The sequence below is a fragment of the Neodiprion fabricii genome, chromosome 2 (assembly GCF_021155785.1).
Source record: "Neodiprion fabricii isolate iyNeoFabr1 chromosome 2, iyNeoFabr1.1, whole genome shotgun sequence".
Taxonomy (NCBI): domain Eukaryota; kingdom Metazoa; phylum Arthropoda; class Insecta; order Hymenoptera; family Diprionidae; genus Neodiprion; species Neodiprion fabricii.
Genome location: NC_060240.1, coordinates 16326220 through 16346889, shown reverse-complemented (window position 1 = coordinate 16346889; position 20670 = coordinate 16326220). Strand labels below are relative to the sequence as shown.

General features: G+C 35.4%; 5 protein-coding genes across 11 annotated transcripts in view; 1 reads left to right on the top strand and 4 right to left on the bottom strand.

Moving 5' to 3' along the window:
* Positions 1-20670, top strand: part of LOC124176943 (protein numb) — a 97117-nt gene that overhangs the window by 17600 nt on the left and 58847 nt on the right. The window lies entirely within an intron of this gene.
* LOC124176944 lies at positions 1302-7547 on the bottom strand. 5 transcript variants are annotated; one of them, XM_046558850.1, is made up of 6 exons: positions 7267-7545; positions 6431-6655; positions 5974-6270; positions 5686-5922; positions 5167-5214; positions 4961-5103 (listed from the first exon to the last, which is right to left on the bottom strand). In XM_046558850.1, the coding sequence occupies exons 1-4, from the start codon at positions 7309-7311 to the stop codon at positions 5686-5688; spliced, it is 804 nt and encodes a 267-aa protein (XP_046414806.1). In that variant the 5' UTR covers positions 7312-7545; the 3' UTR covers positions 4961-5103; positions 5167-5214. The 5 variants fall into 5 exon arrangements, with proteins under 5 accessions (XP_046414810.1, XP_046414807.1, XP_046414806.1 ...); XM_046558855.1 differs by having other exon boundaries at positions 5686-5904; positions 7267-7536; XM_046558854.1 differs by lacking the exons at positions 4961-5103; positions 5167-5214 and adding an exon at positions 1302-1669 and having other exon boundaries at positions 7267-7547.
* Positions 8064-11011, bottom strand: LOC124176945. The gene is made up of 4 exons (XM_046558856.1): positions 10887-11011; positions 10557-10760; positions 9256-9558; positions 8064-8364 (listed from the first exon to the last, which is right to left on the bottom strand). The coding sequence occupies exons 1-4, from the start codon at positions 10929-10931 to the stop codon at positions 8173-8175; spliced, it is 744 nt and encodes a 247-aa protein (XP_046414812.1). The 5' UTR covers positions 10932-11011; the 3' UTR covers positions 8064-8172.
* Positions 12841-15006, bottom strand: LOC124176947. 2 transcript variants are annotated; one of them, XM_046558858.1, is made up of 5 exons: positions 14853-14915; positions 14486-14515; positions 13939-13998; positions 13513-13785; positions 12841-13131 (listed from the first exon to the last, which is right to left on the bottom strand). In XM_046558858.1, the coding sequence occupies exons 1-5, from the start codon at positions 14895-14897 to the stop codon at positions 12931-12933; spliced, it is 609 nt and encodes a 202-aa protein (XP_046414814.1). In that variant the 5' UTR covers positions 14898-14915; the 3' UTR covers positions 12841-12930. The 2 variants fall into 2 exon arrangements, with proteins under 2 accessions (XP_046414814.1, XP_046414815.1); XM_046558859.1 differs by lacking the exon at positions 14486-14515 and having other exon boundaries at positions 14853-15006.
* Positions 17211-19588, bottom strand: LOC124176948. Its single transcript, XM_046558860.1, has 4 exons — positions 19443-19588; positions 18505-18564; positions 18095-18367; positions 17211-17514 (listed from the first exon to the last, which is right to left on the bottom strand). Exons 1-4 carry the CDS (start codon positions 19485-19487, stop codon positions 17314-17316), a joined length of 579 nt encoding a protein of 192 aa, XP_046414816.1. The 5' UTR covers positions 19488-19588; the 3' UTR covers positions 17211-17313.

Genomic DNA, 20670 nt, shown 5'->3' with positions numbered 1-20670 from the left:
AAAATAGAAAAAAATAATTGAAAACAGCTACACGGTTGCGTCCCATAACCTCAAAACGAGTTGAAAATCAATAAGGCTGAAAATTAAAGCAGGTAACGTACATCGTTGTTTGGGGAAGAAAATAATATTAAATAGAATACAACAAGCTTGTCGATTATTCACGAAAACATCCAAAATCTAACTTCTATTGTTCTTTGTATTTACGTAAGGTATCAATCAGGTTCTCCCGATGCTTCATAATATGTATATTACAATGCCAAAGGGAACATTTTGGTTATGATTTTTACGATTTATCATTGTTATTATTATTATTTATTATTTTGTGTAATCATACGGTAATAAGGCTGAAAATTGTTGTAATATTCGGTGCTGAAATGATTCGGAGTTTTGAAATTTTTGTTTTTAAAAAGAACGGGACGTCTAATGGAACTGGAAACGATTTCCTCAATTTTCAGAGTCCCCTTTCTTCCTGCGTTCTACGCCTAAACGAGAGGAATCCAATATTCGACGCACCGGCGTCGCCAAATCACTTTTGCAAATTACACGGGCGGAATTTTCTCTCCATCCTTATTTCCTCTCTCCTTTTCTTCTTATTTTCTGTAACGGAGTTATCGCGTCCAAATACTTCTCATAAGCTGAAAAATAATCCAGATTACTAATTCGCTTGACGAAACTTGAGGTAATTGAAAAAGATTCGCGGAGACTGCCGTAAAAGTATAACTGAAAAAAAATCTTTCACCGCAGTGTTGGCCAATTTTTAAAGAATCGTGAATTCTTGTCCCTATATCTGTTCAATCTATTTCTGTCAGATTTTTATTTCAATCACGGTAATTTTGTCGTTATTTATTGATCGAGAAAGGTATCGAGGTGGGATCAATTCACGATTCCAGTTTTTTTCGACTAGTTGGCGGGAAGCCGTATTAATTATTGTTAGAAATTCGAACACCAAAGACGAAGAATGGGAATTGGAGACATTCGGTACGTGTAAAAGTGCAGGCAAAAGGTCAAACTCCATCCGGTCCCAAAGGCTTCTCACAACTTTCCCATGTAAATGTGAGAATCGGCGGTTCGAATCGTTTCGTGTTCCGTTTTTTCATGAATTTTCTACCAGAAAAGATATCTTATCAATTTTTTGAAAGCAAGAATTCCTTGCAGAATATTTTTGGAAGATTTTAACGCAACAGTTTCAAAAAAAAAAAAAAAAAATTAAGAAAAATGCATGAATTTTTAACGATATCAAAACAACTGGGATTAAGTCATTTACTTTAAAATAAGAAACGTCAGGTTTTTATTTATTAAAAACAATTGATTTTGTGTTGATCGATGAAAAATGGTTCAAGTTATAATTGAACTGATAGCACGTATTGCCATTTTGTGTTTCCACAAAAAACTTGATACAAACATTATCAAAAATGTTCCTTAATAAAGCGATTCATTCGAGTAGTTCATCTGATAACTATTTTAAAATAGAACTGCCTGTAGACTGTATATTTAATAGCGAAAGTCATGAAAGAATTTGAAATTCAATTCGGTGTATTATAGAATGTAGTTTCGAGTAACGGAAAGCGATGCGTTCAGCAGCTCTGTTCTAACTTTTCTCATTATCAATATTCGATGAAGCTCTACAACTTGAAACCTCGCTTGGTCGTAGACTCTGTTGAACTTGTCCCTGTTTCAAGGTATTAAAACATGAATCGTTACGAAAGTGGAAAACTGATTACAACCTGAATAAGCTCATTATTGGATAACGCATTGTTGCAGAAACGTGGCCGCGTCGTAACTTTGTAAGAATTAATATAGTCCAAAAACATTACTCGAAATAACCCAACTTTCCAAAATTTACAATATTTGAGAATCATTTCGCAATATTTGCAGCAACATTGTGGCACGGTAATTTTTCGAGATTTAAAATATTTCCGATACAAACATTGTGCAAAACCGAAGTCGTTGAAGGCAACGTCGAATAACGAGCTTCGTGATTTTTCAGCTTTTTGAATGTTGTTTCAACATTGCACAATATTTCAAAAACGTTGCAGAACGGTAACAGTTCGTAAGGTTTGAAATATTTGCACAATATTGCAGAAACATTTCGGCACAGTAGCATTGTGAGGTTTGAAATATTTGGGATATATTCTGTGAGCGCGAACATTACAGCACACGGAAAAAAAAATTCAGCTCGTGGAAGTAAATATTAGATAGTTACTTGTAAACAGTTCGTCGAACTAAGCGTTCTGTTATTGGAAGAGCACTGCATGGTTCGTACAACTGACTGTTAGTCAGCTGTCATAGCTGTACGTTGTTCAGCTCTCTCAGCTAAACAGCTTCGTTCGAAGAGCTAGACCAGAATTTTTCGGCTCCGCTCACAGCGCTTATTATTAAATAGTACAATTATATTGCTATTAGTATTATTTTTCATCATCATTATCATTATTTATTCAGTGTCATTTACATATTTGAATGGACTATTTAAACAATTATCTATCAACTGTATTTAAATCATACTCATGAAATTTGAAGGTTATGAAATATGTCAACGCACCAGAGCACAGCGCAACTTACAGCTCTTAGAGCAAAACCATTCAGCTGTGAGAGCTGAACAACTTGCAGCTATCAGAGCTGACTAATATATAGTTGCTGTAACTACAAGATAGACCGTAGAGTGCGTATAGTTACTGGAGCTCTAGAATACAGCTCGCCGAACAGAATTTTTTTTTCCGTGGCAAAGCATCTTTGCAATGTTTGAAACTTTTCATCCGTACTGTAAAATATTGAGGAAACATAGCAGCAAAGTAACCGCTGAACGTTTCAGATATAATATATTTCGTAACATCGAAGAAGCAAACCAAAAATGCAAAATTCATGCAACGTGTCTGAAAAATTCAAACATCGCTGTAACGTTGCTACATTTTTCCAGACGTACGCATAAAATTACAAAAGTACCGGATTGCACGCTTGTTATGTTTCAGTGGCAATTGCAGTGCAGAAATGTTGCAACAATATTTCTGTAACGTTGCGGGATCCCCGATAAACTGGATAAACAATTGGTTCATTGGCCTTGCGGCTCTAACAACGAACTGCGATATCACGGGTTCAAGGTCACCCGAAAGGTCACGCTCGAGTCACCGACTCGCCGTATAATTCACATCCTGTTCGTGATTATGCACGCTTGCCGTTCTCGAAATTGAATTATCTTCTTTCCTTCGTACCGTGACCTTGATCGCTTCTGGGCTCAAATTTGCACACAATTAACGTGGATTTTTTAAAAAATTCACACCAGTTGGCGTATCGTGTTTCATTTCGAAGTTGGAAATTTTTGACAGACTTTTGTAATACAGGTAAAACTTGGTGTATAATATCACAGCGTCTCAACGATACGGAACTACTATCTTAATTAACGATCAAGGAGTTGTACCGTGAAAATTGCCTTTCGTTTGTTTCAATTACATTGAACCTGGTGTATAGTTATGGTCAATGAACACTACAGATTACAATTACAAAGTTTAGTTCGTTTAATTTGGAAAGCAAAATTAGTCATTTAAAAACATAATTACGTGCGCCAAAGTTCGGGTTAATTATAGTTCCACTGAATACAATACTTGGCGAAAGTAGGAAAGAAGTATAATAAATTATTTGAATTGTTTTAACTGGCCATTTCAGTTCGCTCGATTAAGTTATGAGGAGAATTTTACTATACACATGATAACATGCCAGAAACGATGACACGCTGTTAAATTTATTCCAATAGTCACGATAAATGAAGTCGTTGAGTTCTAGGATGTTTTTATTATCTGTTTTAATTCGTGTTAGTTAATGTTAAATAACCCAACGACGATATTGATTGTTCTGTCATTTACGTACATTGCAATCGGCTGAGATGTATAAAAATAAAATGAAAGATTTATCGTGGAAATTGAGATTGCGGCAAGTCCGTTGACAGCTAATAATTATCTACATCACATTTAGTTTCATTAATAATATTCACAACAAGGTTTCGCGAATGAAATATGCAATACAATCGAATCTGATGCTTGGTAAAAAATTCTGGTGATACTTACTTAAAAGTAACTTTACCGACGCTGAGTCGTATTGTGTTTCTAATTTAATTGCTATCCACAATATTGCGGTTGATTCGAGCAAATTAACTAATTGTGTTTTATTTTCTTTTTTTTTATTTGCGCTAACTTAATTTTACTTCAGTCTTACGCTTCCGTTCACTGACGTTACATGTTTAACAGCTTAGCGAGACGAACGGATTCCTTTCACGTCTGGCGAATGAAATTGCACGCGTGCTAATTTCCATTAATCACTTAAGACTGATTAGATCTGTTGTCCGGCATGCGAATTGCTTGCTCGCGATTCTGTTAAGCCGAATCTCTTTCTGTCAAGCCGATCGTATTAACCGTCATAGTCCGAAAACCTGCGCATGGAATGAATATTTCATTGTTAAACAATTGTTAATATGTTTTTCGGTTTTCGTACAGGTCGTTTTGTTTGTGTTGCTGTCTGAATTTGTTCGTGGAAAGTTGAAACGTTGACAATTGAGTTGACGAGAAAAATAATTGACATCTAATTTTTATAAATTCCATTACGAAAAAAAAAAAAAAAAAAGAAAAAATCGTTTTACACAAATTTATCATTATCGAGCGATGAAATTGCTTATATTTTGAATTACGCGTAACACGTTTGTTTTCTACACCTTTAGTCCAATCGTCAATATAGGTAATGATATCAATTTTTCACGAACAGCTTTAATCGGTGAAAAAACATTGCGATAATTTATATCTCGTATTGATATTGCGTTGGAATCTCGATCGAAATAATCTCCCTGTAGATATCTAAAACTATCTAAGATAACCGATACTGATCAATTTTAATTCAATTTTCCGCGATATCTTGTGCAGAAAAAATTGTAAAGACGTAGAAGAACGTTAAATTGTTGGGAAAGGCTTCGTCAACATCGTATTTTTGATCTTTTTATAAGCATTGCACAGTCTTTATATCCTTTTTCATCACGTTCATGTATGTGACGGAGAAGTCCGATCGGGCTGATGACTTTTTTTTATCGACCACTTCTTTTCACGCCGAATGGAACGCAGAAGACCGCTGAAAAATAATTCAGATATTCAAACAATTTCTACCAGTTTTATTTCGAAGGAATTGACCTACCGCAAATTCCACGCCCTTGTTTGCGAAAAATGTTACACAAAAGGGCCCCAAAAAAATTTTCAAAAAAATGTCAAATTTCGCAATGAATTTTGACTACTGAAACATTTTTTCAGAACAAAAAATTAATTTTTACCACATATCTTCTTAAGTACAAGTTTTCTGGCGTATTTTCAGTCCGACATATTTTTTCGCTTACCCGCATAATCTTTGTTCGAATTGTTCTGCACCTGAAATACAAGTTTTTCTCGAAAAAAAAAATAAGCAATTGGATTATCGGTCGCTCAAAACGGACTTTTCCATCGTATACGTGAATTGACGGATGTATCATCCCCTTGAAGTTGGTTTCAACTGTTTATAACCTAAGATTAAATTCTCGTTTGGATATTCCATGCAGAAAGACCGGTTTTCAAACTCGTTGCGGGATACAATTAGCAGATTCGACGTTCTGAATAATTCAGAATACAGATCCAATATACGGTGAAAGGAAAATTGAAAATGCATAATATAGTGTTTACATACTTATTGAATTCCCGAGAAGTTTCCATCGATTGAATTCACGTCGGTAATGCAGGCCTCGATTTCAGACAAGGCGATCTGCGCGTCATCTATGAAGCAGAAAATGGTCGCGGCGAATCCGCAATTCGCGATCATGTGACTGTTGATTTGGAAAAAAATGGAAGCTGCGTCCGACAATGTTGAAAATGTTCGTTCAGCGAAGGCGCGAGATTCAAATGAAGCCTGAAAAAAATGTTGCGCCTAGAAAATGTATTCGTAGATTCGGGCTAGAAAGTAGTGCAGAAAACTTACGGATTTTAGAAAATCTAAAGCCTGGGGAACTGCCTTAACCTCCTTGCTTTCCATCGCATCCGTAAAAATGTCTTCAGCGATATTGACGAGGGAATTTAGACGGCCAATTTCGCACCTTAACGACGAAATTGTCGCTTCCGTGTAACGTTCAGTTCTTTCAAGCTTCTTATGAACACAGGTGTTCGTATCGAGGAGAATTTCTATCGCTCTCGATTCGACACTAAAGCCCAACGCTGCGCATTCGTTCACATCGATTCCATTGTCAGCCATTAAAAGAGTGTTCATTTGTTTTCCAAACTGAAAGTTAGATTTGAATTAGAATTGAAAATGTTCGGTGGTCACAAGTTGGAACGAATTTTATTCTTTAACTGTTCTTTCCATCATTTGTAGCCGATGTAAGTTTTTGACAGAAATTGTTTGCAGCGATAGGTAAATTAATTTGATTGATAATAGTTACCAATGTCAGAGTATCGTTTACGATATCACTGTTGTTTTTCTGAAGCGTCATGGCGGATATTTCCATGTTTCCAAACAGATTCTCGAATTCTGTAATCGCTGTCTGAGCTTCAACGATCGCGGATTTCACTTCCATCTTGAAATTCGTCAGGGCTTCTTCCAGTACTTCGTTTGAATCGGTCGAAGGAAGGGATGGTGATGTAACGCAAATTATTACAGGCGTCAGCTGGTAATCGCAAAGTTTACCGTTAATAAAAATAATCAGTAAATCCATTCGTTAACGATGCTAACAAATTATTTTAACGTTGAATTATTTTGAGCACAAAATTGATTGTATTGTAGAAAAAAGTAGTCGTCTAGTACAGCTAAGTTAGAGAGTATTTTATCAGGTGTGAAAAATTTGGACCAGGTCATCGATCTATTTAGAAAGAAAGAAACAAACCGTGTAATTAGAGGTTCTCTGTCGGTAAATAAAGGTATTTCAGAATTTATCATAAGACGAGTAATATATTCTGTAATTTATGATGGTTGAAAATATTACAGCACATTATATTCGGTAATCAATTTTATTAAAGAGGCATGGAATATCAAAAGCAATTTTTCTATGATGAGGATGTTTAGGCGCCAAAAATATAAAAAATTGACAAAGGCGTAACATGCCAAAAAAAAAAAAAAGAAAAAATTCGTGTTTAGTTGAATATTTACGTGAATAATTCAGTTCGCTAAACTTCACATACTTCGTTATTTCATAATTATTAACAAACAAACGGGGGAATATTTTGCACCATGTCCAAATTTTGATAAAACTGGCAGTAAATGAGGCTCGTTATTACTTACGTGGGCGAAAAAAATTGAGTTGAAAATGATTCGAAGCATTTCCATGACGAAGCCTGCAGGGTTTCTGAACGAACACTAAATATTTCTGTACAGAATTGATTGTGCGTGTACACAGTTGTCAACCGCGTTCTGGTTCTGCGCAAACTTACGATCGGCGGAAAAAACATGTGTCAGCAGTGGAAAATAATAACAAAAACGATCAAAGAAATTTGCTGGTACGAAACTTAGAAGTGTCTCACGTCTTTTCATATGCTCGAAAGATAAACGTAACCGCACAATATGGTTCGCGACGTTACTTCTTATGGCCGACGTTAATTGCTATTTCGTGCCGATTCATCCATTCGAGCGATACGAAATCGGACATTTTTAACACCTTGACGCGCATTTTAAAATAAAACTTTACCGATTGCTTTACACGCTGCTTCGAAGTAATAAATTACTGAAGTGAGTGAAAATTTAACCATTAAATTTACACGAAGAAAAAAAGAATTCATGGAAATGCTTAGTCAACGATTTCAAAAAAGATTCGTGTATTTTATTTTTATTTTATTTTCTTATGTTTCGTCAGTAAATTTTTCATTTTTCGTTCCCATCGCGACCCAACTTATGTCTCAAATTTTTCGAGTTACGAACGACTGAATTTAGAAGAATAAATTATCGTAAAACTTGAATCTTCAACAAAATTGAATCGATTAGGTGAAGATTACAGATAACAGGAGTAATAGAGAAGCACGAGTCTCCTAATTTCCGATGTGGAATTATTATATGAACTAGTGGATGGGATTAACAATATAAACTTTTGTGGTACGATTTTTGTTTTATTTTTCAAGTTCTGTTTTTCACGCTTTTATTGATAAGGCGAACACAAAATAATAACCGCACTTTCTTATCCTGAATGAAAAAAGCTCAGGCTCTGAGGCAAGCATCAATATTCTCATAAACGATTCCCGAATCGGCAATCAAAGCTGTAATTCCGCTGCTGGCCGTATTTGCGCAAGCCGCCACTCGGCTTTGGTAGCCGTCGTACAGGGATCTGGAAACTGCGATGTCGATGACCAATTCGAACCTGACGACCAGGCTGCTGACCGACATGTGAATCTGGAAAAAGTGGGAAATCGAAATCGAATCGGAAAACGTTGGTGAAAAATTGAGAAAAGAGAATAAACTGTTTGGTAAATATTCATCAATACCGTTTGTGCCAATAAAATTCAAACAACACAAGCTTTAAGACATCAACAATTCGATAAGTGTTTTTGTAATTAGAATGTTCAAAAGGAACAAATTTGTTTTTTTTTTTTTTTTTGTTTGGCCGATTCCAATGTTTTTGGTTTACCGGTGAGATATTTCCAGATTGTCTGGAAATAATTATTCAAATGGTTAAAAATGGATTTGTATAAATACGGTACATCAGGTCTTCCTGTGCACAATAAAATTTGTGCGCCATGACTGTAACGTAAGGTAAAATTTTTTTTTAAAGCTTTTCAATCGATTCTTCGAAACTTGCTCAGCAAGCAAAATGAGCCTTAAAACGTCAGAATCGGACAACGAACACCAGAGTTTAAGCAGTTTGAACATTTTCAACGTTATAATTAAAAAACCTTCTGACATTTCCGCAATTGTCGACACTTGGCTTGCTTTCTTCGCATCTGTTTCAATTCATGTCTGTCACACAGCGCAAATATTGTTTTATCGGAATTCAACGTCATTTTTCCTTGTACTTGGCATCAAGGTCTTCAATATTTAAAACCTCAAAAAATTGATGTACACTCGAATGTTTTCTCAAATATTGCGCAATATAAATAAAATACACCAAAAGCTGCAAAATCACTTTGCTACAACGTGTCTGTAATATTGCAAAACGTGTCTCAAGTGTTGTAAATCTTTAAAAGTCGGCGTATATCGCGCGATGTTTACTCCTGATTCAGCCAGTCAATACAACCTATGCTTTCATAGCCTGCGAAGAAACAGATCGAGACAGTTTTTACTCACAATCTGAACGCAAGCGAAGGCTTGAGACGCGTCGGAAGTCGTTTGCTCGCTATTCTCGTATGACGTCATGCAGTTTTGAGCCATTGACTGCATGTAGTCGAGAGTGCTCAGCTGCGAGTTAACGTAGACCTCGGTGATCGCCTTCTCTGCCGAAGCCTGCGTCACTTCTCTTTTCATGCAAGAATCCGATTCCTCCAGAATTGCGTCCGATCTTAACCTCAGTGGATCGGCCAGACTGGTGCACGAATTCACGTCTTCGGAAGGATGTACGGTATGCACAAGCGATGCTAGCGCCGCCTCGAACTGGAAATTTGAATTTCGAGTCTCGTCAGTTCCCGAATTTTGTCGGTATTAAATAGTAAAAATATTGTCTTATTTTTTTTTTTTTTTTGCACCAAAATAATGATATTTCAAACTGAAATTTACCGAATTTGGAATTCGTGGGATTTTTTTTTTCTCTTTATTGTTACCGAAAGACGTTAAAATGCTTCTCGTTGGGCAAAAACTAACTTTTAGAGAAACGAAGTCTTCAAATTTGATACGAATATTCTACACTTGTGTAATTGATTTAAATTTTTTGTGTTTTTGAATATTATCAATTTTGTATGCGTTTGAATGTTGCAGATATTTGTTTCTGTAAAAATCTTGCAAATTTCGGTTGAAAACAAATTCAATTCTTATACAACTCAATCATGTACCTGTTTAAAAATTCAATAGTTCAACTAACATAACTTTGATATTGTTTCTTGCCGAAACTTGCATTAATGAAAAACATGACTGACTATTTTTGAAAATATATAATTTACAAATTTCAAATGAAGTTTTTAATAAAGTTCAATAAATAAAATTTAACATATTGATATCTACTGACACTTAATTCGAACTCTGTTAGGTATTTGATACTGACGTTTTTATGCAAACACTTATTCGGTATTCTTAGAGCACACGGGAATCGAAATAAAAGGTTAATTTGATAAAGAAATTAAAATTAAAATTTGAATAAAAATTTTGTTCGAAAATTTGTATAACATCTATTGACAATGTGGATAAACGACAAAATCGTTTCAGCGTTTTGACAGAGAAACACGATGATATATGTTGAAAAGAGTTTACGATAATTTAGTATTCTTTGATATCTGATAAAGTCGTACAAAATCTCTGAAAGCTTTTGTATTATTATTTCATGAAAAATTTCATGATCCTTTTAAAATTATTTCGAAAAATGGTATTCAATATTTTTGTCACCTATGGATAATTCGAACTTGACTCATCTTCGCGCAAACAGCAAGAAACCGACTCACGTTATCATTGAATTCCTTCACGGCGCCGTCAATCGTTTCCAAATTTGACGCGGTAGTTTCGCTCAACTCGTCGAAAAGTCCTTGCAGCTCAGTTTTGTACGTCGCGGCGTCGTGATTGACTGTTTCAACCATGGTATTAACTTGACTGAGAAGCCTGTCGGCTTGGCCAGCGATAATAGCCTGCGCCGAAATCACACTAGGGCCCTTTTGGAGGAAAAAGAAAACGGTTTAATCAATATTCGACAGGAGTTATTGAAGCTGACAGCGAAATATCCGCCCCATTTTGAACAAAACACACGCAAGAAATGCTCGATTTAACTTTCTACTCACACAGGCCACTAATATGAAACAAAATAATCCCACGAACGATGCCATTTTTGATTAATCGGGACCGATGGTTTTTTCCTACACGAATAGCATTTGATTTGATTTTACCAGCGTATTCGGATTGCGCGGATATTTTATAGGGGCACTTTATCTAATTTTACCCAATCGCTTTGATGAATCAAAATCGATGTGTCAGGGCAAATAATCACGTATTTTGCTGTTTAATCAATCCGATTAACTAATTCTTCATCGGAGATATCACAGTATTATCAGTTCTTTGGTAGATATTGTCAAAACGGTTGTAGAAAATTTTCTTAAATACAGAAACTATAAAATCAATTGTCCCAATTATTTTCAATTCTACAAATCTGTCAATTTTTCGGAATTCTGATGTTTATTGAATGGAAAAACTTTGAGATTAAATTTAGCTACTTTCTAGATTCTTGTATTATCAGGAAATAATATCTGCCAAACGAATAATTGAAACATTTCGAAACATGATTTTATCTTTTAATATTTAAATAAATTATACAAATTCCAAGTTGCTCATGAATTGTTATACAGTATAAAATTAGTATTTCGTTTAGACGATGAAATTGTTTAAAACAATCATTTTCGATTACTATTACGATCACAAATAACCATGTGAAAAGTAAGGGAATATCAGGCTCAGATAAAAATATATGCACAATATGTATAATAATCAATGGTTTTATAATTTAATTTTTTAACATTAAATTTGGGGCTACGTAAAATAACGTATTTCAGAAGTAAGACTCCGTAATCTTATCTTTGTAGTAATTGACGAACGATGAAGTTGATAAAGCAATTTAATTAACACAATCTCTGGCCGGGTACATGGAATTGATTCGCATATGTGTCGCAAAAGGATGGCAATGTGATGTTTGTCGATTTCGAAATTTACAAGTATTGTAAACAAAAAGCACTTGATGCCAACATTGCCTATCAAAACGTTCAGTTTGTCAAAAATCTATGCAAAGCTAGGACTAAAAGGGCTCATTTATTGACCATTCGTGCAAAACGAATAGCTAATTTATCTCATCTGAGAAAATGTACAAGTTACGATATTTTCTATACAGTATAACATAGGAATAACTTTCAATCGTTAAGTTATTCAAAAGTGTCGGTAACGTAGATTTATAGATCCTCGGTCAGGATGTTATCAACACTCCGAGAAAGACTTTGCATCCATTTTAAGTGTTTCAATTCAAATCATAAGATCTCATGTTAGATTAGTGAAAACAAGATTGAATAATTTTATAACAGAATTCCATAAAAATAAAACTGAAGAATCAAGTTCGTGATATACGAATCTTAAATTTTTTCACTCGTCAAGTTATTCAAAAGTGTCGGTAACGTAGATTTATAGATCCTCGCTCAGGATGTTATCAACACTCCGAGAAAGACTTTGCATTCTTTTAAGTGTTTCAATTCAAATCATAAGATCTCATGCTAGATTAGTGAAAACAAGATTCAATAATTTTATAAAAGAATTCCATAAGAATAAAACTGAAGAATCAAGTTCGTGAGAGACTTTCACTTAAATTTTTTCAATCGTTAAGTTATTCAAAAGTGTCGGTAACGTAGATTTATAGATCCTCGGTCAGGATATTAAAAACACTTTGAGAAAGATTTTGTATCCACTTTAAGCGTTTTAAGTCCAGTCGTGTTAGGTTAGTAAAAACGAGATTCGACAATTTTATAATAGAATTCCATAAGTACGATACCGAGGAATTAAATTCGCGAGATACGAATGAATCTTGAATTCTTTCCTAAGAGAGCGTTTCAAGCCAACTGTAAGTCGAAAGACGAAAATAATTCGAACCTCATTTCACTTGATAGAAAAACACTTTAATACCCTTTCAAATTCTGCGTGTCTTCTCAAAGAATGAGTTTCAAAGTACAATAATTATGGGACTTGAGTTATACAGTCAAGTTTGGTTGGTTAACAACATTTTATTGCAAGGCTTTGATAAATGTCTATGGTACCTAGCCTGAATATCCTCAGAGCACAACGCGCGCTATTTTATCTGGTCCATTTGTTCATACACTCAATTGTTTCTTGGAGAGCACTTTTGAAGTTCGCGGCCATAGATGTATCGAAAATAGTTGCGGCGCATGACTCTGCCAAGGATTTAATGGTACTACTGGCGGTCAAGAGTTCCCAATCTGCGGCTACTTCGGTGGTCCAGGTGGTCAAGACGCATTTACCAGCGCTTACGAAGATCTGCGAACATAGTTTATAAAATTTCATTTAGAACCGAACACAATCTCACATAGTGAGCAATATTGTAGACATATAGCAGCAGCGTAGCTTTGCAAAGTTTGAAATATTTCACAGATATTGTGCAATATTTCAGAAACATTGCAGTGACGTAACTTTGCTGCATCACCGCGATATCTCTTGTAACATTTCGACTTCCGGCAGAAACTTGATGCACTGCTTTCGGTGCAAGCGTATAACTACAGTGTTATTGCAAATTTCAATGTGCCTGTAAATTGTACCGTTAGAATCGTATTTCCGGAATTCGATCACAAGGAATCGACATTTTGAGAGACCCCGAAGTGATCTATAGGCTTGTAATCTATGAAATCCAAATATGCTCACAGTTACGTAGCACTCGACATAGGCCCACATATTTTCCGTGCTGGCACACGTGGAGCCTTTGTCGAAAATTCCTATCAGTTTGTCAATGACCTCCAATAACGCAGTATCGTCTGGGTCTTCGGATTTGACGGCATTTTTCAATTTCGTGAGGCATGATACGCTGCTGCTCCGTTGAATCGAGGAAGACAGCTCTTCTATGTTCCAAGATTGCTCCATGCACGTTTGATTGGTAACAGTCGTATTTTCAACAAGCTCTTTAATATCTCCCATGTCCTGTTAGAGAGGCGTCACATGTTCATGGAAAAGTTTTACCAAATCAAATTGATTCAGCCGGAATGTATCAGGGACAATAAGTTTGATACTTCGGCTACAATGGCGTAATGTAATATACGTAATCCGAAACTTCGATATCTCGATTATACTTACATCCAACCACGACGTCAACGAAGAACGCTCGATACCAAATATTTCTGTGCTTTGAACGCCCTGGAAATTATATTATATATATCAATACCGGGTCCTCAAGTATCCGAAATATTCATTTCGTATGGAAAGCGGGATTAATAAATCAGATTCGTGCGATCCACGTGATTCCTAATTGTATCCTTATTTAACTGTCATTGTCTACGCGTAATTTACAATTTATAGGTAAAATTCGGGGAAATAATTCTTGGGAACAATTTCTTTCTCTAGACATGTCTGTCTTGTAAGAATTCCAAGGTTTTTAAGTCTTGTAAACCACTGCAGGAATCGCCCGAAAATTGAAAAGATTGAATCAGTTATTTTTAACCGTTAATTCGGGCAGCAACGCTTTCGAGAGTTCCTCGTGATTTAAACTTAAAGTATATTGTAATGTTTATTAAATTGACGTGCAGAACTTAGATTTATACTCGATAAGAGTTTCGTCATTTCTACTTCTAGTAAAAATAATAATACAAAATTCATCTGGAATATAATTGTACTTAATAATTACCGAATGCAGCGACTGGAAATATTCAGTAATCTAGATATCAAGTTAAAAAACCAGTGAATTGCAATAAAAAAATTTCTGCCCAGTCGTGGGAGATTTCGGACAAATGTCTGTGATCGATTAAAAAGCTTGTGAGATCTATGCATGAATCTCGGAGCTATAATTTTCAGGAAAATTTGATATTTTCGTTTTTTCAATCTCGGGTTTTTATTGCACAAGACTGTCCAGGCATTGAGCTTATTTATGCAGTTGGAAGATATAACAATTATTTCAACGCATAAAGCAATCGTGAAATCATTCGTTAATATTTTTAAATTGGGGGGTTGTCATAATTCATGATTACTCTTGTATATTATTTGATAAAACTCACGTAGGCGACAAGCAATAAGAATAACGTAGCTACGGACTTGACCATTTTGATCTTCGAACGAACTAATTATTTCTTGAACTTTGAACACTTTTATACCTTCACACAACAAAAACATAGCAAAATATGAAGTGACTTAAGTCTGTTAACTGGAATCACGTAGTCACGTATCCACTAACAATAAACCAATATTAAAATGTTGCACTTACATGTGACAGCTGCAGTTCATTTTATGGTAAATAGCGGAGACTGACATAACCGTAAATAAAGTCGACGACTAGATTAGCACTACAGTAAAATTTTCTAATCTCAGTTATAAGTTTGTATATTGTTCACGTACTGCACAGTTACACGTGACGAAATTATCTATCCACTGCAAAATATCATGACTTTAGAACTACCATAAAAGATGTTTGTCGCAGAAAATCACAATTAACCTTTTCCCGAGTGAATTAAGTCTATCGGCGGGCAAAAAAAAAAATTTTTTTTTCAACGTGTTTCGATTCTACATTTTTCAACTAACGATAAGATATTTGGTTTTTTTCATAATTTCGCCAAAACTATATCAAAAGTTATACGCATGCCCATTACAGTGGAAACGTAATAGTTTTCAAGATTACAACTTTGCATTATCGGGTGCTTAACTTGCATATATACCTTTGTTTATGACATTTGAAATTATTCTGGTAACATGAGTATTTTTCACCGAGTAAAGAATTATTTTTACATAATCTATAAACTTAGATATGAGAAAAAAAATTACACGCTTTTTACTTTAGCTGCATTATTTCGACTCGAAAATATACGTAAACGAAGGGACAACCATCAATAAATTTTTTTCAGATAGGTATTGGAACTGTTGACAAAACTCATCCCATGAAAAAAGATCTGATATGATTTGTATGGTCCAGCCTCGATATCGTGGAATGCGGGTAAGATTCCAATGACAGAAAACACCAAGGCATTATATTACCAAATAGGCAGGCCATACTTCAGGGAATTACTTTAGACAGATAAACCTGTCATTTTGATATTTTGACGAGGGCAGTTTTGTTTCAAAATTTTGTTTCCGAGTCGTAGCGAACGAAAGATATGAATTTTCAAATCGTAAATGACTCTGCAACAGAAATCCGAAACATTAACAAGATCGTCTGATACAGATGGGAATATTTACCTGTAAAACGCCTAAATCTTGCGCATCCGCACGACTCTAAAGTTTGCGTGGTTGACTGACTGCAGGCGTCTCTAAACTAATTGTCATGTCTACGTAGGTATGCCTATTAAAACTCAACGTCTCTGTCTCTGCCTGTCCATACGTTCGCTCATAATTCCAGAACTACTGAACCGATTTTGATTCTTCTTTTCCCTGTGGATAGCTAGAACATCTGACCAAGTTTTAGGCTATATCTCATTACAACCGGATCGATAGTCTAGATGTGACTGAAAATTTCTCAGGAAAACGGAAATTTTTTTATTTTTACTTTTAATTATATTCAACTTCTGCTGCAGTTATAAAATTGTAAATTTGTAAATTAATAGAAGTCTTAATAAAAGCATGCGGTTAAATGATTTGGGCGTTGGAAGTGCAATTGATAAGTCCTGTGTGATAACAATGTTGACGGAAATGGGAAATTAATCAAAACTATTTGTCGCATTCTTTTTAACGTAGGTATCAGAAGAAAGATCAAAAATTCAACTTCTTAAAATCAGAGGTCATTTTCGTCCGTAACTCTTCTAATAATTTTTAATACAAAATGATGCAATAAACAAATCGATAACCTTTTAGAATTTTTTTCATCAGGCTAATCAGGGAGTGAAGTGTCCGACAGCAGAAATATGTGAGAAGATAAACAGCTATAAGCGTGTGAAAAAGTAGATCCTTCTTCCGTGAAAGTATGAGTGAAAATTCCAGATCAAATTTGAACAGATCGCGTTTGAAATTCTATTGCACGATATTCATATAATAGTAAATGTTACAAGTTGGTACAAACTTGGAGTTTGAAACAATTATACGTTACAGGAATATCGACAAATTATTTTCAGATTCTTGATCCACGGAAGAAGGTTTTTGCGGAAAACCTTTGCAAAAGATTTCATTGATTGAGTTAAGCAGAATAAAGAATTTGGCGAAAGAGCAAAATAAAGACGAATTTTCGGAGTAATTGTTACTTACTGTAATTAACTGTACTTCCTCTAATCTGACAATAAAGTTTTTCCATCAGAATGGAGCTAATTTGCAATCATTCTTATAGGTTGAATCTGGATTATGGGAAAAAACGAAGGCTGTCGGTGATACACGCGTTAAAGATGATGCAAAAACGCAATTCAATCAAGAGTGAAATGTGATTGTAAGAAGACTAATTTAATGCTGGGGGTAAAATTTTATTGAATATCTTTCACACAGATGTAATATCTAGCTTGAACGAGGTCGGAGTACAGATGAGATGCGGTCAGATACCCCATTTCAGCTCGTCCATTTTTCTAAACATTCAACTGTTTCTTGGACAGCACTTTTGAAGTTCGCCACCGCTATTGTCTCGATGATGGTTTCGGTGCAGTTTCCTGCTATGGATTTAATGTCATCACTGCTGTACAGGAGTTCCCAAGCCGCGACTACTTCGGTGGTAAAATTGCTCAGGATGTATTTGATAGCGTTCACGATGGTCTGCGAACATGGTTTATACAATTTCACCTCGAATCGAATACAATCTCATACAGTAAGTAATATTGTAGACATATAGGAGCAACGCAGCTTTGTAAAATTTGAAATATTTCACGAATATGATGCAATATTCCAGAAATATTGCCGTGACATGACTTAACTGCATCACCATGATATCTCTGGTAATATTTCGACCAAGAAGACTAAAGACCAGGAGTCCGAACTCCCGTTCAAGTCCGCAGTTTGAGGCGAACTAATACATGGCAGCTGCTTGGTGGCGCTGCTAAGCGTAGAATACTTGCGTAATCCGATACCGCGCATATCCACATTCGTCTGTTTCAAGTCAGGGGGAGGGGCTCGAATTATTTTGACTTATTTGATTACGCAGTAACCATTGCGCAAGTACGGTACGCTCAGTAGCGCCACCAGGCGGCTACCATATGCAAGCTTCTCCCCACGACCCGAGTTTAGTCTCCAGGTCTTTAGTCTTCTTGATTTCGATCTCGGGCAGAAACTTGATGTATTTTGAGAGATCTCGAAGTGATTTACAAGTATATGATCTATGGAATCCAAATATGCTCACATTTATGTAGCACTCGACGTAGGCCCAGATATCTTCAGTGCTGGCACACGTCGAGCCTTCTTCGAAAATTTCTATCAGCTCGTCAATGATCTCCAATAACGCGGTATCGCTTGAGCTTTCGGATTCGACGGCAGTTTTCAATTCTGTGAGGCATGATACGCTGCTGTTCAGTTGAATCGAGGAAGACAGCTCTTCTATGTCCCAAGACTGTTCTACGCACGTTTGATTGGTGATAGCCGTGTTTTTAACAAGATCCAGAAGATCTTCCCATTCCTGTTACAGCGGCGTTAAATTTTCATGAAAAACTTATGCAAAACCATTTTGGTGCAGTTGGAATATATGAGGGACAGTTATACATGGCACCGTGAAAAATATGCAATATGAAAATTTGGAATTTTGAATATACTTACTTTCGACAAGGACTCCCACCACTCGGAGCTGATACCAAATATTCCGTCGCCTCGAACGGTCTGGAAATTATATGTTTGAACATCAGAGCTTTGAAATGAAGAAAGATTTTGTCAAAAATAAACCAGATTCTTTTAATTCGCGTATTTCCTGATCGTGCCTTTATTCCAGTGTAATTTCTTGTTCATGATTTGCAACTGATTTATCGAATTTATGAAAGACATCGTCGTTACAGTTACGGAAATACCGAAATATCTGAAAGCTTCACTCTTGTTTACGTTACAAATCCTAAGCTACGAACATTTTCAAATGAATGCAAATTAAAGTGTATCAAGGCTCGGTATCTTGAATTGCAGAATTTACATTTATTCGCGACGTAAGTTTCATTATTTCAGCTGCTAATAGAAGAAATTGATAAAAAATTTATCTCATTGAGGATATCTGCGAGAATTTAGGAATCCACCAATGCGAAAAAATCGGGCGACCGTCAGTCTAAAAATCTGCAATTTATAAACGGTGAAATTTTGGGAACACCCAAGTCTAAAAATGAGGAAATTTTGGCATCCATTGTTTCTGGAACGGTGAGAGAAAGTGTAAGATTCTATGCTCGAACGGTTTGCAACAGAATTTTTATAAATCCTATAAATATTGTTAACAATTACAAACATCATTTCATCAATATGAAAACTTCAACTTTTGGATAATATGTATCCTCATATCACAGATTCAAAGTGTATCTTTTTGCGTATAACTGCAACATTTGTGAACAATTATAAACTTATTTCTGCAGATACGAGAGAGAACCAGTATAAGCTGAAGACAAAATATTTAATTTCGTGTAAATAAACTCCAATAATCATCGCATCACTTTTCACAGATTTCAAAATCGGAAGTTTGAAAATTTCGCGATAATTCGTACGTATTATTTGATCGAACTCACATAGGCGACGAGCAGGAAGCAGAGGGCAATTTGAAGCTTGGCCATTTTCTGCAGATATTATCAGGAATCTTTCAGAAACTGATCCCAGGACAGAGTTAACGTATCGATATTTCGGCGTCTTTTATATACCCGACAACACGGTCGTAGAAAAAACAGAATTATCGCAGTGGTGGGGCCCATTCCTCAAACGCAAAAACCTTGGTTACTCATCTTCACCCCCGCCTTTGGAAGACCTGTTGTAAGACCGTGTTCGACGAACCGCTGATACGAATTTGGATTTAATCAAACGTGAACACTCAGAAATGTTTATTTCATATTTATACAAATGTTGCGAAAATGTACAGCGGGTATTAAATTGGTTGATAAGGCGTGAATTGGCACCAGTTAATTTAATACGCCGCAATTCTGCCGCCCTTGGTTAAATAAAATACAAAAATATCTGAGTGTTCAGGCCTCATACGCCAATTTGATACGGTGACTTAGTAATACTGTTTAAACGAAGGTGCATGAAATGTAATAAATTAATTTTCATTTATTCTATTATTCCTTTATAACCGAGGCAATCTTTGCAGTTTTTTGAATCGGTACCACGAATCCGTTTGCAAATTGTTTTTCAGTACTAAGACTTGCTAGTCAAGATTGTAATAATTAATGTAGAAATACTATGATCTCCTATTGTTGCGGAAATGAGTGTTACAGTACCTCAGTTATCCTTAAATTCTTACAATCTATTGTCATTATGGATAAACAATAAAGCAAACATTTCATACCAAAAGACTCTCCGTGTAGAAAAGCAAAGGTTATTTATGCAAAATTAGAACAGAAATAATTTCTTTCTTCTCTGGGTGCTTTTGAAAATCTCAAAAAGACTCGAGCAATTTGGTTCCTCCGAAAATCTCGAAAGCACCTATTCAAACGGATGTTAGTTCAGTAAAGCTCATGTACAGTGCAACAAATAGTAAATTTTATTACCCAATACGAGCATTTTTCAGGGTTTAGATAAAAGATCTTGTAAAACTCCGTGCTTCAAAGATTTGCCATCGACTTTTATAGGGGAAATGTAAAAAGTTGTCAAGACATCTCAATATACTCGAGATTCACAACTTTCAAAGAAGTTTCGTATTCTCGTCTTTAGGACTCAATTTTTTATATACATATATTTTTTCTTATTAGATTTTATTTTTTTTTTAGAAGCCGGTCACTAGTTGACTTTGCAAAGTTTTAAAAC